This window comes from Anopheles stephensi, chromosome 2 (assembly GCF_013141755.1).
Source record: "Anopheles stephensi strain Indian chromosome 2, UCI_ANSTEP_V1.0, whole genome shotgun sequence".
Taxonomy (NCBI): domain Eukaryota; kingdom Metazoa; phylum Arthropoda; class Insecta; order Diptera; family Culicidae; genus Anopheles; species Anopheles stephensi.
Genome location: NC_050202.1, coordinates 11,228,921 through 11,254,435, shown reverse-complemented (window position 1 = coordinate 11,254,435; position 25,515 = coordinate 11,228,921). Strand labels below are relative to the sequence as shown.

At 43.0% G+C, this 25,515-nt stretch overlaps 3 protein-coding genes across 8 annotated transcripts; 2 read left to right on the top strand and 1 right to left on the bottom strand.

Moving 5' to 3' along the window:
• Positions 1-306: 306 nt before the first annotated feature.
• Positions 307-23,965, top strand: LOC118503922 (calpain-A-like). 6 transcript variants are annotated; one of them, XM_036037751.1, is made up of 8 exons: positions 1,381-1,513; positions 12,098-12,171; positions 12,259-12,417; positions 14,638-16,167; positions 16,242-16,383; positions 18,586-18,816; positions 22,754-23,080; positions 23,164-23,965. In XM_036037751.1, exons 2-8 carry the CDS (start codon positions 12,157-12,159, stop codon positions 23,247-23,249), a joined length of 2,490 nt encoding a protein of 829 aa, XP_035893644.1. In that variant the 5' UTR covers positions 1,381-1,513; positions 12,098-12,156; the 3' UTR covers positions 23,250-23,965. The 6 variants fall into 6 exon arrangements, with proteins under 6 accessions (XP_035893639.1, XP_035893640.1, XP_035893644.1 ...); XM_036037749.1 differs by lacking the exon at positions 1,381-1,513 and adding an exon at positions 9,080-9,237; XM_036037750.1 differs by lacking the exon at positions 1,381-1,513 and adding an exon at positions 9,094-9,233.
• LOC118503928 lies at positions 2,659-5,784 on the top strand. Its single transcript, XM_036037757.1, has 4 exons — positions 2,659-3,135; positions 3,455-3,863; positions 3,959-4,266; positions 4,386-5,784. The coding sequence occupies exons 1-4, from the start codon at positions 3,024-3,026 to the stop codon at positions 5,570-5,572; spliced, it is 2,016 nt and encodes a 671-aa protein (XP_035893650.1). The 5' UTR covers positions 2,659-3,023; the 3' UTR covers positions 5,573-5,784.
• On the bottom strand, positions 5,792-7,400 carry LOC118503947. The gene is made up of 6 exons (XM_036037828.1): positions 7,271-7,400; positions 6,953-7,014; positions 6,849-6,887; positions 6,690-6,770; positions 6,561-6,611; positions 5,792-6,492 (listed from the first exon to the last, which is right to left on the bottom strand). The coding sequence occupies exons 2-6, from the start codon at positions 7,005-7,007 to the stop codon at positions 5,888-5,890; spliced, it is 831 nt and encodes a 276-aa protein (XP_035893721.1). The 5' UTR covers positions 7,008-7,014; positions 7,271-7,400; the 3' UTR covers positions 5,792-5,887.
• Positions 23,966-25,515: the final 1,550 nt, after the last annotated feature.

Sequence of the window (25,515 nt, the reverse complement as noted above, 5' to 3'; positions counted from 1 at the left end):
GAAAGAACAAGTGTGTGTTAGTTTTTTTCCGTTTTGTTTGGTTTCACCGCCAGGTCTGTGACGTTTGGGAATTCCTCGTACCAAAAGTTGTTGCTACTACCGCTGCTTAGAAGAACTTACTTCCCCACTTGTACATGTGGGTGTGGACAGGTTACGGTGACACCTCCGAGGCGGACACGAGCATAAAATTTACATACAGGATAAACCCCTCTTTCGTTATCGGACGGCTGAGTTACACACGGGTTTCCGAAGCATTTCCCGGCACTAGTGGGCATAGTAACCGTTGCCTTTTTCGTCGATTTGTACGATCGGGTATCGTGGCGTTGTGCCGCGCGAGCAGTAGTGTATCTCACCCGTAGCAGCACTCACGCGAAAGGGTGGCCAGAGTCGCGCGTCCTCTAAAAACCACAACGCCGGCAACGGTTGTTCGTCAGTTCACTCATCGGTTTCGTGGCGTTCGGTGTTGAATTGCACGGTGCACGATCGTGAGTGTTTGCCTACTCCACCAACAATAGCAACAGCAACAGTTCAGTTTGACGTGTGAGTCACGCGTGACAAGCGACTGCAAGAACAAGAAAACAACGCGTTGTAAACAAACGGCTGGCAGTTCCGCTAGTTCGGTGAATTAAAGTGAAATTGAAGCTGTTCATTGCAGTGGCTACTTCGATCCGGAACAGAGGGTACGACCGACGTATTGCAAGTAATTAGTGTGATTAGGATAAAAATAAACTTTGTGTGCCCAAGGGTTGTGTTTGCGACGAAGTGCCAAACATCTGCTTAATTTTGCAAGTAGAAGACGACGCTAGTTGGGCCTGTACACATTCGTGAAGTGTTTTTGTTCGTGTAGGGTGTGAGTGCGCGCGCGTGTGTGTGCGTTTGTGCGGCGTTTTTGCATCGTACGGTCGGTCGGTCGGTTTCGCGTATCGTGACGTATCACGTGTGTTTGTATCACGGTTTTTGTGCGTGCGTGTATCGAAGGTCGAATACCGGTTGTCGCGTCGTGGCATTTACGCGTTCCTAACCCCTAAAAGGAAACTTGCCCACAGGCAGCATAGCGTCCTTGTGCTTACTGCCGTACCAAAACATGGCTTACTATAATCAGAATTACCATTACCCAAAGAACTGGAATGCCAACGGTCTCGGATGGATCAATCCGGCTGCGTTTGCCCAATCGCCACCCGCATCCCAGTGGCCAACCGTACCGTCACCGAGCTCCTCGGGCTATTCCAGCCATAATCCATCCATTTCGGGCCAATCGCTTTCGTACGGGTTTAATCCGAATGTTATGCCAGCACTCCCGGACAGTGGATCCGGATATCCACCGTCGAACACACAGCTTCCCTATCCGACGATGGGTTTCGCCGCGTTCGGTTCCCCCATGGACTACTCGATGCCAGATCTGCCGCCTCCGGTGCCGGACGCACTGTTGCGGGGACCAGAACCCGTCGCGTCCTGCGAGGAGATCCCGTTCCAGGCCATCAGCATACCGATCGCCGAGGGAATGTTCTCACCGGTAAGTAGTTTTATGGGTTTTTTTTTTCGTTAAAAAAGAATCACAATCGAATCGACTATTCCCTCAAGTAGCTCGCGTAAATTCGCACAATAGCGCCAAGAACTCATGGTCATTTCCATGAAACCGCAATCCAATGTCAGACATGATCGTATGATCGCCTTAAAGGCAACATCTCGTTTCTTTGTCGTCTTGCAAATTTTCATATTTAGTTCAAGGGAGTTAATGATTCTCACCGAACCGAACCGATGGGTTTAAATCAGACAGTGAAGCGGACAGACAGTCCAATAAACAGTGACTCCGGGGAAGAAAAGTACGTCCAGTGGTTGCTATTTTTAGCAAGTGAAGCAAGTAACGCTTGTCTACCAGAGGGACAAGGGTACGGATGTAGTAAATTTCTCCAAGGCAAGAATGGATGTTTAAAATAATATTTTTGCACTCGTCACAAGGGCCAATGGTTTATTGTTGGGAGCTTGAACTTCACACCGACTTGATAATTTGCTGAGTCAAGATATTTGTTTGTTTAACTGTTGGTTTCTTATAATGTTACAGCAGCACTCACATAGAATTTTCGGTGTATTTACTGAGCGAAGCTTCGTTCTGTTTTGCTTAAAAAGTTATAAATTACTACACTGTTAAGATATCATTTTTAATCAAACTAAATGCCGGGTACTCAACGGCACTCACTAGACCTACCGTATGAAGAATTGCGTTGCGTACGTTTCGACTTCATCCCATTCCCATGCGCATGCGTCACCGAGAGGACCACGAAGGCACTATTGAATGTATGAAGTGTAATAGGCACCTATTACCCAAGGGGAAATTTTAGAGGATAAATATCTCCCTCTCTTTCTATTTATACACCTCTTCCGCTCGCACTCATGGATGATTTGTCACACACTCGAGTTTGGTTCATGATGACCTAAATGTTTACATTTTGCTCTCCTTTTATTATTATACCCATCTCGCTTACGCCTATAGATTCACCTTGTTTGGGTGAATATGTGTATGGGCATGTGTGCACTCGTACAGGGTTTGTCTCGTTACCTTACGATATGAACGGCATATATTATACCGTCATTATTGTTTTTTCAATTCGTTCGAGTATTTTCATTCAATCCCGAAGTGTTTTTAGTTCTTCAATTTCTTTCACATGGTTTACGATATGATTTTATTGTCAAGACGGTAGGTTTTGTCGAAAAAATGTATATAACAAATTGAAACACTTTGTACAAAATATGCCGTTCGCATCGCAAAGTGAATAGGCGAGCCCTGTATCTTTGATCGCTGATTTTTGGTCTGGCTGCTCATGGAGAAGGGGTAAGAGTTCATGCGTGATGCGATTAGAAGAGGGGAGAGGTTGACGAAGCCAATCGGCTTCGTTCTATTCACTGTGTGATTGTTGATCGAAATCTCTTCTCCGCCAATAACCGTTGCAATACAATTTTACCAGCTTTAAATTAGTACATACTGTTTTTAAAGTTTTGGTGATTTTCTTTGAGAAAGCCAGAAGATGTCCGATTCGAAACGTTCTCGTGATACTGGAAATTTTTACCGAAAGGCTAGAAAATATGAGCAATATATAATGGCACCACAGCATCAAGACGCTGCAGAACCAGCTCCAGGTAAACAAACCCAGTGAAATCAATTGCGGGTGGTGTAGGCGGATTCCTAGGACCCTAACGACTAGCTAGTATAAGGGGTTTAAGATTAGGAGCCTCGCGTTAGGGGTCTCGCAGAAAGAGTCCCGTCTATCGAAGCTATAAGTACTTCACAAAGCTAATCCCCCCATCATCCCCTTTCCCCTCCTGTTCAGACGTTGAAAAATACACCAGCAGGAGCCTTTGCTTGCTCATAAGTTTCACATGATCTCCACTGGACCACCGAAATGCAACCCCATAATCGTCATTATCACATAGATAATAATTTTTATTTTTGTTTCAGGCCCATCCCGTGCTTCATTTGAGACTCCAGTCCCAAGTGTTACCGCTGAGATGGAAAGTTATGTGCAGGAGGATAATGTTGCCCCGGATTTTTCTAATGTGGAAAATGAGGAACCAATTGTTCGTGATTATCTTTTCGACGACGATGACGATGATGATGCAGAAGATGTTCGACCGATAGAAGGAATGTCGATCACAGATGGCATCCGTTACTGGGCGTTATCCACAAATGCCTCGTACCGCTCGATCAATATGGTACTTAAACTTTTTCAACAAGCTCACGTTAAAGTTCCATCAACCGCTAAGACGTTGCTGAAAACGGATCGCAGTAGCTCGACGCAGATAGCGGAAATTGGCGGTGGACACTTTTGGTATCGCGGGATAAAACGATGCCTACAAAACTATTTTCGGTGTGTGCTTCAAATTGTTTTATGTTTATTTTATGTGTTATTTGCAAAAGTTTCATGTTAATCCATTGAATAACCATCACTACTTCTGTTTTTAGTACTGAGAAATCACCTGCCACCCAGCTATCCCTAACCATATCGATCGATGGTCTGCCTTTACATACAAATAGCAGCATGCAGTTCTGGCCAATCTTGTTTTCTATTCATGAGCTGCCCCAAGCACCGGTTATGACTGCTGGCATCTTCTGTGGAACGACAAAACCCGAATCTGCAGAAGAATATCTTCGTCCAATGGTGGTCGAAATGAATGATTTGATGCAGCGTGGCATAATCGTTCATGGATGTCATGTCGCCATAAGACTGCGCGCAATCGTAGCAGACACTCCTGCGAGGGCATTCATCAAAGGTAATGATTGATAAAATTATGCTTTAGCGGTTAAAACATTGTGCACAGTCTGTTACCCTTTCCAGGATAATATAATTTATTGTAGTGTCTAACTATTTTTTCTATTTTTATGTCGACAGGAGTCAAGGGACACACCGGATACGACAGCTGCTTGAAATGTACCGTCGTCGGCAAATACAGTCAGGCAGGACGTACAATGACATTTCCTGGTACAAACGCTCCGCAACGAACGGATAAGTGTTTTAGGGACAATGCATACCCTGGACATCGCAAGACGGAAACGCCGTTGGTGGATTTGCGGTTCTTCAACATCATCAAGGACATACCAACAGGAGATCGACTACACTGTGTGGATCAAGGTGTCGGCAAGCACTATATTTTAGGCTTTCGGGATGGAACGTTGAGAAAGCAACGCTGGACGACAAAACAATGTGTTCAAATATCAAACCATATTGAACAGATTAAGTTGCCGACAGAAATTCATCGCAAAATACGTCCTATCAAGCAGGCACATTTTTGGAAAGCGTCGGAGAGCGCGTCTTTTCTTCATTATGCTGGGTTCGTAGTGCTGAAACCCCATCTTACTGATTGTGAGTACAGACATTACTTACTGCTGTTTTGTGCTGTGACATTGCTGTCCTCTTCAGTTTATAAGGAGAAGTGGCGTTTTGCTGGCCAATTATTAAACAAATTCGTTGAGGACTTTGCAAGTGTGTATGGTGAACAACATATAAGCAGTAATGTGCACATATTGCAACATTTGTATGAGGAGGTGGAGCGATTTGGACCTTTAGCATCCTTTTCCACCTACCCATTTGAAAATCAGTTGAAATGTTTAAAAAAATTATTACGTAGTGGATGGAAGGAGCTAGAACAGGCAATCAACCGACTTATGGAATATGAGGAGTATTATATAGGAAACCCTTACACAGCATCAAAGCCCTCTATTTCCAAACGAGGGAATATAATAACATTTAACCTCCAGAAAGATTGTGTGCTTCAAAATAACGAGAAGAATTGTTGGTATATGAGCAAGGATAACAGTATATACCAATTTCAAACAGTTAATGGCCAAATGGAAGATGGCAATGTGCGCATTTGCGGGCGTAGGTTGAATGAAAAAAACTTGGCTTTTGATTATCCTTGTGAGTCAAGTATTTTAAACGCTTACAAAGGATCCATTAAAAATTTAGATAAGTCGTTTGTGTATATATGCCCGGGGCAAGTTAAATGTAAATTAGTTGCTATACCAAGCATTCGCGATGAAATTATTTTTATTCCTCTGCTGCATACACTTGTGGAATAAATTCAGTAAAAAACAATGTAAAGGAAGTTATAACTGTTCGTTATTTAGTACACTTATTTAGCTGGAAAAAGAAGGTAATTGAACCTTAAAAAATATGCGAATATGACAAAGTATTGTTGTTCAGCGAATACCAGATAATCGAAGCGGACTAACGAAATGTAAAATGCAGTATCAAGAGGGATTAATAAATTTAATCAGGTTGTACATCCAAATATAGTTGTTTAAGTATATTGTATTTTATTGTATGTAACTAAATTTACAACTTACTTAACTAATTTAATGACTTAAAAACTAACTTAGTCTACTTAAACACTACTATTCACAAAACTTTTTTTTTTGGTGGCAAGACGTACGTTTACTATTGCTAATCTTAATCCTATCCTTAGCATGATATAGTTTTTTTTTTAAAAAATTTTCTACATAATTACTATTTAAAACTAAAGCATTGTTACCTCCTAATTCTACAAATAATCTTACCACTAACTTAAATTTACCTAATGCTATTTTTGTTTGTCCCGCTTTTTTGCTTACGCCAGTCCAATTCATGGTGGCAAAAAAGGTTTTGGTGAACAGCAGATCAATTAATTCGTGAAGACGGTTATCCACGTCCACACGAGTGATCTGTGTTTCAAGCCAATGGACAAGTTTTGCTCTATACTCCGAGTCGTCTTGAAGAAGTGCATCTAAATTTTGCAGCTCTTCTACCGAATCTATCGGAGCAAAATCAAACTCCATGCAGGGTCGAACGTCGGGCCTTGGTTTCATGGCATTAATCAATTCGCCCACTTGTGTCGCCAAACGGGCATGAGACCGAGTTAGCCCAGTGAGTGTGCGGACCACATTTTCTTGGTCGTATGGGTCAACCGTCTCCGTATTCGTAGCTACACTGCACAACTGTGCTGCTTTCCGTTTTCGCGAGTCTAAAAAACACAAAGTTTATAAATGACAATACACCAATTTGTACTAGACAATGTTTTATAAAACTTACTGCTAGTCAATTGTACGGAAGATGAAGACGGTTGACCATCGATGTTGGATACTGTAAAAAAAGAACGAAAAAATATAAGTAAAAAAACGTAAAGCCTTTATATAAGAACAAATGGAAATTGTCCCCTACTTTCTCTGAACACACACTGGGGCGCGACGCTGGGAAACCCGACTTGCCCTCCAGTTTCCCCCTCCTTTTCTATGTCGGTGTCTATATTGAGCGAAAAGACAAAAAATGGGTATGAAACATTTAATAAAAAAAAAAATCAAAAATTCTTAGCGTGCTTACCGGTCCTGGAATTCGCGCTCATTGTTGATGTATCCGAATCTTAAAAAAAACAGTTAGTTATTAATCTGGTGCAATGGATAAATAATTTACAATAACATATTTACCAGTTTCGAGCCATTCCTCGTAATATACGAAATCCTTTATTGATTCGTTGGACATGTTGAATCTGAGAAAAAGAAAAAAAACATCAATTAGTTCAAGCCACTGCAGCGTATTCCGTTCGCCGGTCTACAACACTACTACTGTTACTACCACAACTATTACGACTAGTGTAAACTACACCACTATCAAGCAAAGCGAATAACGCACTAATTTATGTAGCGTATAAATAACTACACCTCCGAGCAACCTTGGTGGCTCGGTCTTCAAGATAAGGTATGAATGCAACACGCTACTTATGTTCTAATCTCACTTCTACTTACCAGTTTCAGAGCTTTGAAAAATAATTCCTCGAATGCTGCTACCGACGCCGCGACAACTTCACTCTCGCAGTGCTGATAATAGAATGACCTTTACGATACACGATACACATACCCCCCCCCCCCCCCCCCCCCCACTCACGCAAAGCGTAGAGTCGAGTCCCACGAAATGATCTGAAGCAAAAGCAGTAACAAGAGAGAAGAGCGAAAACGATACCATAACAGTAAATCCCCTAAAAAATTCTCCCCTACCTTTTTTGTGCTACACATGACGACGCCCCCAATACATTCAAAAAAACTTATCCTCGAAAATTTGTTTACATTTTGCATGGCTATCCTCGAAAATTTTAGCGAAGCATAAAGTTTTCGAGGATAGTGAACTTTTGTTTGTTTACATTCGATGAACATGGTTCCGGTTCATTTTATGAGCAGAGGGTTCATTTAAAATGTAAACAAACAGAAACTAAATAAAAACAAATTATCCTCGAAATAATTTGGAATCTCGTAAATCTTTTCGAGGATATTTCGTTAACGAATGCATTTACCAAAACATTTACGAAAACAAGGGGTATAGATAACTTGGGTAGCTTGTTTTTTGCCTTATCTTTTCATTAAAATGTAATTTTTGTGTTGCCACATTGTTGAGTTTTTTTTACGATCGTTGCTTCTCGTCTTCTTAAACATTTGCATACAAACTTGTGCTGCCAAGTCATCCAACACTCATAATTTTATGAGCATGGGCGTGTGAAAGATCATACTCCTCAACTAGTCCTTTGCTATTTTAATTGGTACCACTATGTCCCAACTCATAGTACGAGGAATCGATAAGATATCAGTTAAATTCGAACCGAAAATCGGTTTACCTCCTTACAGCTGGCGCTAGGGGATTAGCGGCTCGTGCTTATCTAATCTTAATTAAAGACCCCTTGTATAACTACATATATTCTAAAAAATATTATAGCAGATCATCGAATAGTTTTTTTAATCGATTGTGGCAATGGATTTCGAGGGCAAAGTCTATCAAATGTTTTGTACTTAAATGCTGAAATAGTAAACGTAAATGATTGTTTTATTCAATTGTAAATTTGGTATTTTTTTTAAGTTTTCAATTATTTATTAATCAATTCAATATTCAATATTTAATTAATTTTATAATAAATCCAAATCGAAATGGTTAACGTGAAGGCACCGCTTGACATTACGCCTCAATACGCTTGACACTTGATTTCACTTCCCAAGGAACAAGTGTCAAACGAGAATCAAACACGACCAGCAAAGCCGAACAACATCCGAGTGGTTGTGCCAAGGCCGCCATATGAGAAAAGGTAGTGGGAAAGCTAAAAACAGCATCCACGCTGTCCATACGCCATTCATGATATTCTCAATGTTTTATGAAAACCACGAAGTTGTTAAAATATTTCAAGTTTAAAATTTAAATCAAAAGCACCATCAGTTTTGAATTGTCCGAGCACTTTTTAATTTCCCTCTAAGTTTTAACTAATCTGATCGCTTATAATTTATAGTGTTCTGTTTGCATTGTCCAAACATATCGTTCGAGGGTTCAGTATACAGTCTCACGAAGGTCGCTTCAATTGTAAATTGATCCCACATTGATTTATTATTCCACCACCTGTGATAACCACCAGTATGAAACTGTTGATAACAGGAAATTAAAAGAAAAGATTATGCTTATCCTCAATCGCCACCATTATGTTAAGCTCAGCATAAAAAGCGCGATTGTTTTATGGCACTTCCAACGAGCATCAAATAAGCATGCTTATCTGACCCGTACGCAACACCGCAGTGGAGTTCGGTTTCGTTCGTTGGGTATTGGCGATGTATGTTATTCTCATCAGGTCCACGGTCAGGTTAGCTTCGCTGCTGCCTGTTGTTGTTTAGCTTGCCTACCTGCCTGCCGTTCGTTGATTCCTCAGCGTTGTTGAGTACAAGTGTGTTTCCGCTACGTGTAGGTAAATTCTTTTCTAACAGAAAGTGTGAAAAGTGTTAAGATTGTGAAGAATTAAGGTTGTGAAACGTTGGAGAACAGCCAACCGTCTGCGTGTGAAGTTCGTGCATCTGCTTTCCAGCTCATGTGATGACGTTCCTCACTCCCGTTATGGGGTTTTTGCCAACGAGAATACTGCTCCCAGCAGGCCGTGCAAAGCGAAAGATGATGTCATCGGTGGTGCCTTCGGCTGCGGTGGAATGTTGTTGGAATAAATCCAAAAACGATTTAGAATGGTGTTACAGTTTGGTGATGTATTCAAAAAAAAAGGCTTGCGATGTTTGCTGTACCATATGCGATTCTCGAGTACAGGTCCACACGTGTTGTTGTTGCGCTGTTGCTACAACACTCACGATGTAAACAAATCACTGTCATTAGAGGGTGCGAAAGCCTGGCCTACTTAGTACAGTTTAGGAAAAGCAACACGAGTACTCCATCTATGCGTTTCTAACTAGAATTTGTACGAAAACCTCCCCAAACCTAGACACAGTTCCACTTGGACGAGGTTCTTATTCTCTCATGTGCGTGTAAAACTGTCTCACAAAGTGAAATTTATTTATAGTCAGCTTCCTCCCCTTGAAGATTTGAAGCAGGGTTTTCTTTTGCTTCGATTCAAAAACACAACCAAAGACGTTTGTGCGTGTGCGTCGCTGCCTAAAAGCAATTTAACTGCCTGCGTACAGATACACCAGTTTGAGTGTGAATTTTGGCCACGGGGACACACAGTCACGGAAATGTGTCAACCCCCTAGCTCTCGACCTAGGTCTACGCTTCCCGTCTTGTTTTCTTGTTCCAGCCGGTAAGGGGATGGGACCTCCGAAGGTTAAACCGATTTTCCTGAGTTTGGGCAGGGCAGTTACGCACTGCGAATGGATCGATGTGAGAGATGGTTGCTGAGTGCCAGGAAATGCTTCCCACTCTTAGCTCACCACTCACAAGCTATGCTGTCACAACCGTGTGGCGTTCTTTCATGGTGAATCGTCGGCGTGCCACACGAGTCACGAGCTATAATTACCTATCAGCCGTACGTGGATTAGTCATATGCGGGAGCGGCTTTTGCTGGAGCAACTGAAACCGATCCATTCAACACAGGTGGTCTGGTAATTGGGCTATCGTAGCACTGTAAAACATCAGCTATTGTGATCGATTGATCAAAACCGGCAAATCAATGAAGGGACAGTTATTACGAGCAGTAGGTCAACGACTCGTACCTTTTTCTTTTGTTATCATAATTCTTTCTAACAGATTACGAGCAATGGGTTTAAAAAATTAAGATAAGATAAGTCGACCACGGTAGCACAGGTCCTTGAGAATTGGTTTCTTCTTATCATTGAACTATAAAAACGAAGCAATCGCGTTTCATGCACGCGACCAGTTCTGTCCCTTTTTTAGTGAAGATAACGTGGTATACAATGGTCATTGAAGTGTCCGTGCCGGTCAGCCGGGCTTTTTGTGTTATTTGTAAACAAAAAGGCGAAGAATGATACGATATGTACATAACGCATTGTGCAGTGGTGATTAAACACTTGAAACATTGTAATGATTTGCTCTGTATGTTTACAAGCATAAAACACACACACGCATTAAGATATTTGCGGTCAAATAGTCTCAACTACAGGGGTCTCCAAACTGAGAACGGTGATTTAGAAAACACTTTTTGTTATCAAACGCGTTATAAATCCTAGGCTACATGATGCGAGATGCCAAAAAGATTTCGCTAAAAAGGCGGGATTTTCGAAATTTTTCCGTCAAAATCATCTCGGTTCATCTACCCGCGTGTTTTAGAGCACTTCATGTCATCTCTCTCTTCTACCGAAAACTACTATGGCAACGCATGGCAAGTGACCGAGAGGGCTAGAGAGAAGCGAAATCTTTCCGAGATTTCAGCTAGTGGAGGCGAAATCTTGTTGACGGATCGATTTCGCATAACCCCCCCTTTTAAGCGAAATCTTTTTGTCATCTCGCATCATGTAGCCTGGCTTTAAAATCGGTGGACAGCAAGCGGAAAATGGCAAAAGTTTAAATAAGTCTCATATCTTTGGTTGTGAAAATTAGGTTTGTGAAAACAGGAAAAAACAAGCCTTTTGGAGAATATTATTAATTTGAAATCATACAAAACGGCTGACAACTTCCACGGCATTGCATTGTGTAACAAACCTTTTACGAGGATAAAGCGAATCCAGATTCAAACTTTTTTCATTAAATTAACTTATAGGGGCTTTTTGACCTCATTCGTCTTTTTATCCCGATTTAAACGGCTGGAATTCGAATTTCACCGGAACCGTCTCCCAATATGCAGGAATGTATATCCAGCCAAAATCCAGTCAAGCCAATTATGACTGGTCGAGGCCTATCAAGGTTGCAGGGCCAAAGATTAAGATCAAACTAGCGAATTATTGCGGATTATTTTGTTAATTTTCGACTTTTTTATTATTATTCTTTAATCATCATCATCATTGCCGTATTGGGATGTGGTCAGTGACTGCAATGCATCAAATCATTGCTTGTGTTTTTTTCAGGAGATGTTAAGTAAAATGCATAGAACTTTCCGTTCAAGGATCAAGGATTTTCCGATCTAGATACCCTGAATCAGATGTTGCTAAGAAAGATTGTACAAATTAATAACCAAACCAAAGGGTAATCAGCGCCATTTGAAAGGCCAAGCACAAATTGTTTGCTGTATTCAACGAGAGCTGTGTCAGTAGTTGCGGCTCAGTACGACAGTTAGGAGACCCCTTCGTCGACCTAGTTTGGAGACCCCTGCGATAGTAAAATCCCTCTAGCACTAACACTCTTAACGATCGAATATTGCAAATTGTTTACAGTTGGAAGCGTCGTTCACTGAATCGAACCGAATAATCCCCACTGGCCACCAACCAGCACCATGGACGAGTTAAAGGTACACAACCGAGAATGCGTGCTGCTACTGTACTGGAGCAAATCTGGCCAACACTACTTACTAACCAATTCCCATTCCTCCTACCAGGGCCTCCTGAGTGGGGCCGGCAAGCAGCTGTTCGATGCGGCCGGTCAAGCGATCACCAGTGCCGCCACCGAATACATCGGCAGCGTCATCAACGAGATGTTTGTGAAGAAGGAATCGGACACGAAGCGCTTCCTGCCGAGCATTAAAAACATGAAAGTGGTAAGTGTTGGATGCGACGACCGGCCATCCGTTCATCTGCCGCCGGCTCAAGGTTATGATCTTACGATCATTCGTGTGTGTGTGTATATGTAAACAGCGGCGCGGGAACCGGCTTCGCTACTTGCTAATCAACGTTGGCTTGGTAGTGGTGCAATGACAGATCAGAACGAAACGATTGGTTGACCAACCATGCTGCGGGTGACTCTCAAGGCAAGGTAGCATTAGTATCGAATTATCACTCATCCGGATACAGAGCCCCCCGCCAGTCAGCCAGCCAGTTGCTTTCCGGCGGTCCCCCATCAGCCAATGAGTCTCGTTCGCTCGCTCGCTCGTTCTTGATGCATTCCAATGCAAACTAACCGTAACTATCGCAAACATGCACACACACATTAGCTCATGGCGCACGAACCGTACCGTGTTGTAGTCAGCAAACAATCACAAACAATGTGTTCGTGATGGCCTTTGGGAAGAAACGGCAGCAGTACAGGGGGTTCCACATTTCCACAACGATTTGCCTTGACCGAAGGTCGAAGAAAACTCGGCACAAATCGACGGCTTTTCGTCGATGTTTTATCAATGCACAATAATGCCTACCCTCGCGTTGCAAGGCAGTATGCAAAACGAACGACCGCTTGAAGGAAAACAAGAAGCGATTAGATAAATGATGGTATTAATTTATCACCTCACCCAGTAGTAGATTGTAGGGGAATATTTATTAAAATTTAATTAATTACGTCAGCTAGTAGAAGGAGTTAATGCTCTACAATCAGAGGCGAGCATAGCAATTAATTTGAAATTGCTCATTATCTCTGATAAACCTCCCCTTTCATGCAAGAACAACACCGACAAGAAACTTCAAGCCTCTTCTTCAGCCATCAGTTCAGGGAGCTTTGCTAATTGCTAAAGTTTTGTGTAAGGCGCAACCCCGATTGCATATCAAGCATAAACCAAACCAGAAAGTTTCCAACACGGAACTATCCAGCTGGAAGAGGGGGAGGCAAACAAAAAGCAAATCCTGCCTTTCGTCCTTATCGATTGTTGCACACCTCGATTAAAAGCCTATTTCCCACCCATCCCCCACGCCAGTCCAGCGTATGTTACGAAGACAACGGCAGCAAACGACCTCATTTCGAGTCGCGATTGAGTCTCTATGCTGAGCGTTGGGTTGAACTGCTCTTTGGCCAGTTATGTTGCAGCTTGCAATGGGTCAGGATCCTTACCGTGGCGCCGAGCAGGAAAGCAGTGTGTTTTGCGTACCAAGCTACATATGTTAAATCCCGCGCTCAAGAACTTCATCATGGGTGATAAAACGTGTCGCGTTGGTGTCGTTAGTCGGCAGGAGTGTGCTTCTGCTGGATCGTCGGCTAAGGATACGGTGGCTGCCGATGGAGCGATGCGTAAGAATGGAGGACGTGGTGAGAAGGGCAGCACGCTGCAGAGTGTTGTGGAGGGCAGGATACTTAATGTGGCGGAAGTGTTGCCACGCTTCGGGCGTCATGGTCGGCGGAGGCGGAACAAGTTTAAGGATGTCACAGCGGAGGTAAAAACGGGGTTTTGGGAATATGCAATACAGAGGACGTAGGACGTAGAAGAGTTTGTCGAAAGTCCTCAAGGAAAGCACCAGTGAAGAAATCCAAATTTTCCCACTTGGTCTCGGCAACTCCGAATTTCTCAGAATCTCCGAAGCCAACCGTGTATATATTAAAGAGTTCAGATTACTCGCGTGTCCTTGAAATTGGAGGACAATAACCGATCGATTGAACCGTTTGGAGCGATTGAACAACTCAAAGCTTTTACCGCCATGCGGGATATTAATGCATTAGCAGCAGGGACACTGGTGTACTGCTGACGCCCCAAATAGGGGAGAGCAATGGGTCAACTGCTTGCGTGTTGTCGTAGTGCAACTTTGCGTTGAGAGTCCCCGTGAGTGAAGTTGTGATAATGTATCGTTTTGAACGACATCAACATTGTCGAGCACATCGGCACCATCCTCACCATCAACATCATCATCACAGTTATCATAAACGTAGAACTAGTTTTCGACACTGTCCTGTTCATTGTCGACGACTACCTCAAACACCTGCGTCAGACAAACTAAATAGGAATAATGTGTTACGGGTACTGGAAGAAGTCGATTCGATGTGACACTAGGTGAAGAGTTCATGTAATCAAGTTACTAATGGATAATTCTTTTGACTCGCTTTCCCCGGATAAACGCAGCTTGGAGATCGCAACAGAGGTCAACGATCAAGTGCCGACGTGCAAGACTTCTACCAGATCCGCCAACAGTGCCTCGAGAATGGTACGCTGTTCGAAGATCCCGAGTTCCCGGCGACGGCCTCCTCGCTAATGTACTCGCAGCGCCCCGACCGACACTACGAATGGCTCCGTCCGCACGAGATTTGCGATGGGCCGGAGTTTTTCGTGGAAGGTTTCTCACGGTTCGACGTGCAGCAGGGCGAGCTGGGCGACTGCTGGCTGCTGGCCGCCTGTGCCAACCTAACGCAAGACCACAAGATGTTCCTGCGCGTAGTGCCGGACGATAACAGCTTCGAGGACGATTATGCCGGTGTGTTCCACTTCCGGTTCTGGCAGTATGGCAAGTGGGTTGATGTGGTGATTGACGATCGACTGCCGACGTACCGCGGGCAGCTGATCTACATGCGATCCTCGGAGCAGAACGAGTTTTGGAGCGCACTGCTCGAGAAGGCCTACGCGAAGCTGCACGGTTCGTATGAATCTCTGCGCGGTGGCACTACCTGCGAGGCGATGGAGGACTTCACGGGGGGTGTCGCGGAAATGTACGATCTGAAGGACCAAACGCCACCGAATCTGTACGAAATCATCGAGAAGGGCTTTAAGCGTAACTCCATGTTTGGATGCAGCATCGAGGCGGATCCGCACGTGCTGGAGGCGGAAACACCGGAAGGTTTGATCCGCGGTCATGCGTACTCCATCACGAAGATCCAGCTGGTGGATATTGAAACACCGGGCCGATCGGGCAAGATCCCGCTGATCCGGCTGCGCAATCCGTGGGGCAATGAGGCCGAATGGAACGGGCCGTGGAGTGACAAGTCGGCCGAGTGGCGCTACATCCCGGACGAGCAGAAGCAGGAGCTGGGCCTAAACTTTGACCACGACGGAGAGTTCTGGATGTCGTACCGCGATTTTACGCGCTACTTCGATCGTATGGAAATCTGTAACTTGAGTCCGGACTCGTTGAGCGACGACCAGTTTACGCGGGGCAAGATCCGCTGGGAGATGTCCATGTTCGAGGGCGAATGGGCACCGGGCAGTACGGCGGGCGGATGCCGTAACTATCTCGATACCTTCTGGCACAATCCGCAGTACGTGATCCGGCTGGAAGATCCGGACGAGGACGATGCGGAGGGCAACTGTACGGTGATTATAGCGCTGCTGCAGAAGAACCGTCGGGCGCGAAGAAACATGGGCGTGGAATGTTTAACGATCGGGTTCGCTGTGTACCGTGTGACGGAGCGCGATCTGGCGCAGAAACCGTTGAAGATGAACTTCTTCAAGTATAACGCATCGGCGGCACGGTCGCCTGCGTTCATTAATCTGCGCGAGGTGAGCTGTCGGTTTAAACTGCCGCCCGGCACGTACGTGATCGTGCCGTCCACGTTCGAGCCGAACGAGGAAGGTGAATTCATCATCCGCGTGTTCTCCGAAACTGCCAACAGTATGGAGGAGAACGATGATAATGTCGGCGTCGGTGACCTCGATGATCGGGTAAGTTCGCAAACGCACACGGTGCGAGGAAGACCCAAAAGACTTATCAAATCCCTTTCCTTTTTGTCTGGCAGATTGCGCCCGATGTACCCGGATACGTTCAACCGTCACCGCAACGGCAAGCCATGGAACGTCTGTTTCTGGATGTTGCCGGTGCGGACGGTGAAGTTGACTGGGTCGAGCTGAAGCGCATCCTCGATCATTCCTTCCGTGATGGTAAGTGTCCTCGCTCCTGACGGAGTATGTAGTGGTGGGTTTTCGTCGATTTGTCCTGCCCCCCTAGCGGTCCTTGTCTTCGCGGTAGTTTGTTCCTTTTGCACTCTGGGATGTTCTGTAAAGGTCGAATGTAAAACGGGGAATTTAATAGCAAAAACGTTTCGTCCTGCATGCGATTGATGTAGCGAACATTATTGCACTGCTAGGTAGCTTAATTTTAATTGAGATATTTTATTAATACTTTAATATGCACACAGTGGGATATCTTGTGGTTAACATTAGTTTTTAAATGATAATTTTAAGTATTCGTTACTGTTTATCCAAGTCCAAGTTGAATGCGATGTCGAGTACTGTAAGTATCAAACAGTAGAGGAAATCAATTAGAGATGTTCTATAATAACAGTACTGAGCAGTAAGTTTTTAGAATAGTTAAATTACTCGAAACAAATGTCAGTCATTTTATAAAAATGTATGATTAAATAGTATTTGGAGATTGTTAGCTTAGCGCATTTCTAACAAGAGCATACATTGAGCAAGGATCATCAGTTCGATCGATACATGTATTCATTTTGAAATACTTCATCTCTACTATCTGAAAAAATGCAGGCCCTATTTATGAATATAGTGACACATTGATGATATTTTTAGAATTTTATGGAATTCTACTTCCACTCATTGCATGTGGCTTGTGTTACAAGATCTTACAAGATTTATTGGTACAGCGTAGCAGGGCAGACATTCTGGATAGGGTTTGATACCGGTACCGTCATATGGAAGATCCGGCAATCTTAAAGGTCGGATTTACTTTCTCTTAAGTTTAATTTTTTTGTACTTTTTGTAACTTCAACTTTTTGTAACTTCATTTTGCCTTTCTCTCTCTCTGTCTTGGGGTGCTGTGACCAATCAAATCTCTGGGGTCTATGATGACTTAAGTTGGAGAGCTGAAGTTTTTATCCAGTTCCTTTGAGCAGCTTTAAAATGTGTGTTAAAAATAGACTCGTATGCTCGATTCCTACTTCCAAAAAGAGTTCCGCTAAAAAGGCCGCTCACTCCAGAATTGCTTAGCCAAGACTGTTATAAAAATAAATATGCGCGCCTGATCTTTGTCGTTTGTCCTTGGTATTCATATTTTCAATCGTATTGGCCACTTAATGGATTTTCCTCTAGTGCCGTCAGCCGCTCCAACATTAACAGCTTCGGACTGAGGATTCTGTATAATATCGTCCATCCTGTCTAGGATATTTTTTTATCATATGGTCAGATGATTTGGGACTTCGACTCAAGATGCGGAACGTTTAAGACCTATCAGGTTTCTTCCATCAGAATCTGGTGCATCACCATATAGCTTCACCACGAGTCTCACTGTTTGGTTATTGAGTCGCAATGCGTATTCTTTCTTCACCATATTCTAACAACTGAAAAGAATTAGGTTAAAAGGGTATCAACAATGTAAAACATCTCTAGGAACTGACATGAACTAACTGAAAGTACTGCTCGCAATTGTGATGTCCTAATATGAATATAGAATCATGTAAGATAGGAAAATAGGAGCAGACCCGTTGCCCAGCCATTCTGTGAGAGTCAGTCGAGAAAGCTTCTTAGGTCTAGTATATATTAGTTACTTTATGTTGTTACTTTATGTATTGCATACTCTTTTTGTACTCGTTCACATTTTTCTATGGCAATTCCTGTATGATCGTTTTCAATCTTTGAACCATTCGTTACCCGTTACTCGACCTCTCCAACTAATCGTTTGTGAGATCTGTTATCCAGCGGTGTCTCATGTTGTTTATGTTCTTTTTCTTTTCCTTATTCGTTACTGCCGTATTCGTAATCACGTTTCCTCTCCATACCGTTCGCCACGAATTATTACCCTTAAAACTAACCGACTGTTTGATTTAACATCCAACACTACATTTTAACACCATCATCCACATTCAACTACTCACCATCCCATCGATGATTGTCTGTTACTCGTGATGTGTGCGTGTCGTTGATCGGATCATGATCGGTAACCATCGGTGTGTGCGTCGGCATGTTTGGCACGCGCTCTAAATCACACCATCCACACATCCACACATAATTACGACACAAAACCAATGAAACCCTTACCCGGCGCGGATTAATATCGACAAACGGATACTGTTGCTGCCTCCTGCTGTTTTTTGCCGACGGACCCCCGACGGGCACCTAACGCTCTAGATCTGCCGAAAACGAACTCGCTGAACGGGATAAACCGGCAGGCGTACGCGTCGCAACAGAACGCCGAGGTCGGTGCCGGACCGGGCGGGGCCGGCGGTATCGAGGATCTGCTGAGCATGCTGCTGAACATGTGCTGCAAGGGCATCCAGGGCGATGGAGATGGCGGCGGCACACGGCCTACCGGTCCGGCCAATCTGGAAAGTCAAATCCTACCGAGTCAGCCGCTGCATGGTGAGAGTAACTGCCTTTGTAAACCATTTTGTTTTTCTTTCATACTTTCAATGGGGCAATGTGGGGGACCCGCGTCTCTATGAAGGTTTTTGGGGGGGGTGTTTTCTTACGGGATTAAGTATGACGCGTTGACTGTTACTTGGCGATCGACATTTGCTTAGCGAATTTAAATTTTATTGCCTACTTGCTGTATCAAAAGTAAGAGTAAAAGTTAAGAAAATGGGGCAAGTTATAGGTTATGAGTGCTTCGACCGTTTGCAGTGCTTCTAAGTGGTGTCAGCAATCGAGACACTTCCTTTCCGTTACTACTAACAATTTTGCTTTCTTTTTGTGTGCGTATGTATGTGTGTGTGTTTTGTTCGCCCAGTGACTTTTGCACAATATAGCATTTGTTTCCTGCTTTTCTCTCCTGTGCACAGGCAAACCCACGTGTGCGTCTGCTTTGTGTTTTGCATTTAAATGTTTTGGTTTAAGTTTGAAATGCGATGCGAAACAGTGCCAGGTGTGTAGGAAGTTTTTCAATTTGTTGTATAGTTTGAGCTAATTATAGCCCATCGCTAGCGCGGACAAACCGCGCAATGGGTTGAGGATGTTGGAGAGCATGTGGGCGGGTTTGACGGTGCTGAATGCTTTATTTGAATAGGTGTTTTTTGCGAGGGAAAAGTAATGTTTCTTTTGGAAAGCAAGGATAAGGAACTATCAGTTTAGTAATAGAGAATTATAAATAATATTAGACAAATGATGTTTAGCTGTCGAAAGTATTATTGACGCTAAACGCTACTGATAAACTAGATAAGCTTCTTTCCGCTGCTAACTACTAGAAAGTCAGTCAACCGGGGGAGGTCCGATGGCAGAAGCGATAGCAGTGCTGTGCTTCACACAGCAGGACCAGGCATCAAATCCCAACCAGATTACCTCACCGTACGCAATACTGACTCTCCAACTAAAGGGAAAGTAGAGTCAAGGAAGGACATAAATGGCAGGCCGCGAGACCCTTCGTGGTTGTTAGAGCCAAACAAGAAGAAGGAGCACTATCAGGAAAGTCAAGATGTCCAAATCAAATTGGGCTGTACAAAAAAAAAGGGACTACAACCTCAGCAGAGGACCAACAGAGGACTAGAAACTCATCAGTTTTATTTTGCAGTAGTAGTTGAAGCCAGCAATTGACTTCCTTAACTTAAATTGTTCGTAAGAAGAGAGATCTTGTAGCCCCAAAAGTGCTTCTCCAAGTCCGCGTCTACTAAAGGACCAGTGAGTCGAAGTGGCCTCGGCCTCGAAGTGGTCCTTGTCGTCGGAGGGGTATCATGATCCAAAATTCCTTTTCATGTCTTGTTGTCCAAGGGGCTCAAAAGTTTCTCATAATCTATGCCTATGGCCGTATTGACTATACCAAAAAGCCTTTTCTTAAATAAGGATAATCTAAAATAAATTTGGGATTACGTATACAGCAAATCCCCGCAGTACGCCATACTCGATATACGCGATTTCGCAGTACGCGCTTTTTTAGAAAATGACATTTTTTTGCGTTTATCGTAGCTGTTTGAATTCTAGTTGGACAATTTTCCTCAAAAGAGTTTTCAATTCGCAATGTTAAACCGGTGGACGATGAGCAAGCGGGATTATCTCGATTCGCGGTAGAAACGTTCGATTGTATTTCGAGCCAGCTGATATTGCTGCTGTACGACATTCTTCTTCTTCTGTGGCACTACAACCTCGAGAGGTCTCGGCCTGCCATTTCTGGCTTTCTGTGACTTAGTTTTACCCGTAGAAAAGTAGTCAGCCTTTCGTACGGGGAGGCGGACTGGATGGGATTTGAAACCTGGCCCTGCCGTGTGAAGACCGGCGCCGCTGTCACCTCGGCCACCGGACCGCCCCAAATACGACATTAGTCTGTTGGATATTTTGCACATTTTTTGCACAAAAATGGCATCACAAGTAAAAAGCAACGGAAAGAAGTGTGCTATAACAATAACAGAAAAAGTGAACATCATCAAACAGTTCGAAAGTGAAAAAACTGCAGCAGCAATAGCTCGCGATATAAAAAGACCACAATCAACAGTGCGGTCTATCGTGAAACAAAAGCATACTCTTCTCAATTCTGGGAAAGGAGCTGCAATGGGAACGCGAGTACGAGATAAGCTCTTTGAACATATCTGAAATAAAATTATGAACTACATTTGTTTAGAGTTATTAGTTTACTCATTTTAGATAAGTTTTAATATGATTCTTAAGTAAACTGAAATGAACGCCTAATGGAATTAGTTTTTAACAGGTTAAAATTTTAATTCTTTATTTATAATTATTTTTGTACTCCTTAATTTGATGTATGAACAAAATGTCAAAGGAAATTCGATATACGCGAAAATTCGAGATACGCGCGAGAGTTCGGTCCCAAACATTAGCGTACTACGGGGATTTGCTGTAGTTGGACATTAGAACGTGTGACGTTTAGCGCCATCTAGGGGTCGCGGATAGGTACTAGAAGTAGGCTATGCGCAGTTTGGTCGCAAGCGCCAGTTAAAGGATTGTTCGCATCGATGTAATTCATCGCCAGTGGAGCACTGCGACTGGGAGTGACTCCACATGGAAAATATACGGAGAATTGAGAGATTCCCAGCAATAGGCTTTGGAGTCGAATTCTTTTCATATCCCAAGAACTGTCTAGCTGTAAAATCTTTAAAAGGGTCCTTGACGGGTATCCGATTAAAGACACTTTCCAGCGTTTCCCGACAAGTTCTTGAGCCTTAGCTACATTTTTGGCTCCCTTCCCACCATTTCCCCAAGACTGGTCCACCAGCAAGTTTTGCCTCCCCTTTCCTTCCTCCTTTCCTAACAAAAATTCCCGGAGTAGGCCGTCGTACCCTACACATATGTTAGCAGGTAAACTTCTTGCATCCAAAGCTATCTTTTTTCACTAGATCGTTAGATCGGCTTCATTTTTTGTGTCAATTGAACTGTAAACTTATCTTGAAAAACATCATTTTTTGTGCGACTCCACAAACTAAGCGCAACTGATTTCTTTTATATTAATTAAATTCTTTAAAATTTCTGATATACGTGGCAAAGCGTTTGATGTATCTAAAAATTGTCTCGCCTGATCGATTCTTCATAATTCAACTCAATGTTCACAACACATTTTTTCAATATTAAAAATGCAAAAATTTTGTATTCCTTCAATCGGCTTTCTGCTACATACCATCACTCTTTTTACCATTTTTCCACCCAATTTCCACGTTCGCAACGCCTCGATGTTTGGAAGAAGGTCCTTCCAACATTTCAGCGCGTGTGGTGTGCTTTGCTCGCTGCTGAACGAACCGTGCTGAACCGAATGCGGCATGCGGTTGTATGGTGGCAGGTAAAAACGCAAGTAGATTCGATGATTGGTAATGTTGTTAAAGATGCTTACACTGCTAACGTTGGAAATTGGAAAGCTACAAAAGCTAGAGAGAGAGAGAGAAAAACAAGCTCCCGAACAAACAAGCGCAAGCATCTTTCAGTGGAATGATTTTTAAAAGCATGCTTGTTGATGTTGTTTGATGTTTTTAGTTTTGAAAATAGATTTCATCGGCATTTTTCGCCAAAGGAAAAATGATATTTTCCCTCACATTTAATTTTACAATTATCATCATCCCCGGTAGAAGATTCACCCACAAGTAAGCGTTATATTAATGTTCTTCTAGCCTTCTACAGGTCTTCCCTTCCCGAGCACATTTGTAGCCTGTTGTACTAGCGATCATCAAGCCAACGAACGTGTCCAGTACATTTTGCCCAGCCCAAAATTCCAGCGTGATCTCAATCCTTTAGTTTACTCCATCCGTTTACTTCGTAGTTTTAGTAGGGTTTTAAGCTCTTAAGGACATTCGATACTAATACTGCTCCTTTTTCTTTCTTTCTCTTATCCACACACACACACACACACACACCCACACTCACACAGACAACATCTCCGCCGAAGGCTTCTCGAAGGACGTGTGCCGTGCGATGGTGGCCATGCTGGATGTGGATCACACCGGCAAGCTAGGCTTCGAAGAGTTCCAGCAACTGCTGACCGACATCGCCAAGTGGAAGGCCGTGTTCAAGCTGTACGATACCGAGGGTTCCGGCCGGCTGAGCCCGTTCCAGCTGCGTGAAGCACTCACCTCGGCCGGCTACCATCTGAACAACCGGATCCTGAACGCGCTGGTGCATCGGTATGGGTCGCGCAGCGGTACGATACCGTTCGATGATTTTATCATGTGTGCGGTCAAGATTAAAACCATGATCGGTAAGTGATTCTAATGTCATTTTTTCTCCCCACCCCCCCCAACGGTACGCAGCCAATTACAATTACATTCTTACTGTACACAGAAATCTTCCGCGAGCGCGACACCGACGGTACGAATCAGGCCACGTTCAGCATGGACGAATGGGTCGAAAAGACGCTCTACTCGTAAGAGCGGCGATCGACCGAACCTCGTTATCAGCATCACTCCCGTCTGTTGCATTTCTGCTGGAAAAGGAAAGCGATTTTCCACTCCCTACTCGAAATTGTTATAACTTTATTTCATCAGGGCACCTCTTAATGGCACTCGAAACGAACGATTAGATTGTTTCACTTTTTTTAAGTTTTTATTTTATTTCTTCCTTTTTCTGTTTTTTGTTGTATCGCTATAAACTGTTACATTTCACATTAAAGTTAGGTTGTATCGTATGGAGGAAAAAAAACCGGAAAGCCTATCTTAACTATCCCCAAACGTTGTCTATTAAAAACGTTTGATGGCTCTACTCGCGTAAAGCTGCAAAAGAAACTTCCTCTTTAAAATTTTAAAATGAATACTTAAAAACAAAATCAACGTGTCTAACACATCACGATTCGGAACATGCACAAAAACCCGCTGTTGTTAGTATCTATTACCGTCAGCAGCAAACCGAGCCATAATAAGCGTTCAACTGGGCGCAACAAAAATCGAACAAACAATTTTAAACCTTCCAAATGCTCGCCCTAGGCGCTTTTTGTAAGCTCTTTCTATCTCATGTATGCATGTCGTCGTCGTTGAGGTGTTGTTGTTTTATGTTTTTCTTTCGTTTTTTTATATATGTATTAAAGTAAAACTTTGTTACAATAAAGTTGTATTTATAAAACTTATCTTAAATTACAGATAATGCGAAACACGGCGTGTGAGGTGTGTTGTGTCTCTGTATACTTAGTGGTGACAATGAAGTACTGGGCGCCTCCATAGACTGGGCGGCTCCATCGAGTTTGACAAAGTAAGCACTTTTAAGATGACATAAGCGGAAGGATTGAGCAGGCTTAAATAAATCTCGCCGCTTTTATTTATATTTACCATGGGTCTTGTCGGTAGAAAAATGCATGTTATGATGTGAGGATCACTGCCAAAGCAAACGATTTGACACGATCGTACACACAAAACCGTAACGAGCTAACGACGACGGGGAACACGCTCTTCTAAAAGAAGATGGAATGCTTTAAATTAAACAAACAAAAGACATACCACCTTCTTCCTCCCTTTTCTCACATTTCATAGCGTCGCCAAATTTATCGTTCTGCACCTTCTGGCCCTTTTTTCTTTAAAATAATTCTTCCATTGACACATCCATCTGGTTTCTGACCTGGCTCACTGGCTGGCTGGCGTGGGGATTATGCTATTTATAAAATGTACACAGCGCAGGCAAACAGATGTTTTGCTTGCGGTGTACACGCTATGCGACATCATATTTAGCAAGACGAAAAGGGTGGCTCATGGGGAGATGTTTGCATGAATCATCGCTTGTACCCAAAGGGTTTCGAGAGGTTTGAATTAGCGAACTGTACACTAAATTGTGCTTAGTTCCATTGGGAGATAAGAGCGAGATAAGAGGGGGAATGTTTAAGGTGTGATCGAATGAGAATTGTGCCTTGTTTGCGATTACTAATTGCATCAGCAGGCAAAAAGATTAGCCAGAATGTTTGAATACGATAGCAAAACGAATTATAACTTTCATCGCCAACACTGCCTTAAATTTGCATTAGAAAGTAGTTTTTTATGAATCATAAATGTTTTTTTTATAGATGATTTCACAAGAAAAGCAATATTTTGGGATACTTGCGGTGATTTTATAATGCTATCACAGTTGCTACCACGTTTCCAGATGATATCACAATTGCAGCACACAATTTCACACAGAAATTATTATTAGCAATTAGTACTCTGAGCCCAAGACAGATGGACGTTATAATGATGGAGAAGAATTTAATAAAATGTTGATGGTTTCAAAGCTGTTAACGATTTTTTCAGAAAAAGTTTATTAAAATTTGGTCTTCTTCATCCAATTAAAGGTTATCTGAATGATTTCACAAGCCAGAAACCTCATTCCAGGTATCGGCAGCATTAAACGCAGGATAACAGCCCTAGTTGATTTCAGAATGCACCTTGTTTAGGACAACATTCTCGATTGATATTTCCAACAGCCTTTACAAGATCTAACCTCCTTCAAAGCACATATAATTTATTCTTTCACGATTAACCACGATTTCGTAGATGTTGTTAGACGATTATTAAAGACTAATATCAATTTGCGTAATGCTTGTTTATTAAAGATAGTTTGTCTCAGATGATATCACAATTGCAGCACTTAATTGCAGAAATAATGCAACAACGATTGAACATACTTCCCTGGAGTTGCTGTACTGACTGTGTAAAATTATGTTCTGTATTTATG

What these genes read in the sequence shown, in the direction of transcription:
- LOC118503922 (XM_036037746.1), top strand. Translation starts at nt 1,085, where the DNA reads ATGGCTTACTATAATCAGAATTACCATTACCCAAAGAACTGGAATGCC. An exon ending in ACCGAGTCAGCCGCTGCATG is followed by an intron (nt 18,817 to 22,753) that starts GTGAGAGTAACT and finishes ACACTCACACAG; the next exon opens with ACAACATCTCCGCCGAAGGC. An exon ending in CAAGATTAAAACCATGATCG is followed by an intron (nt 23,081 to 23,163) that starts GTAAGTGATTCT and finishes TACTGTACACAG; the next exon opens with AAATCTTCCGCGAGCGCGAC.
- LOC118503928 (XM_036037757.1), top strand. Translation starts at nt 3,024, where the DNA reads ATGTCCGATTCGAAACGTTCTCGTGATACTGGAAATTTTTACCGAAAG. An exon ending in CGCTGCAGAACCAGCTCCAG is followed by an intron (nt 3,136 to 3,454) that starts GTAAACAAACCC and finishes TTTTTGTTTCAG; the next exon opens with GCCCATCCCGTGCTTCATTT. An exon ending in TGCCTACAAAACTATTTTCG is followed by an intron (nt 3,864 to 3,958) that starts GTGTGTGCTTCA and finishes TTCTGTTTTTAG; the next exon opens with TACTGAGAAATCACCTGCCA.
- LOC118503947 (XM_036037828.1), bottom strand. Translation starts at nt 7,007, where the DNA reads ATGTCCAACGAATCAATAAAGGATTTCGTATATTACGAGGAATGGCTC. An exon ending in CCAGTGTGTGTTCAGAGAAA is followed by an intron (nt 6,612 to 6,689) that starts GTAGGGGACAAT and finishes CTTTTTTTACAG; the next exon opens with TATCCAACATCGATGGTCAA. An exon ending in TTCCGTACAATTGACTAGCA is followed by an intron (nt 6,493 to 6,560) that starts GTAAGTTTTATA and finishes TGTGTTTTTTAG; the next exon opens with ACTCGCGAAAACGGAAAGCA.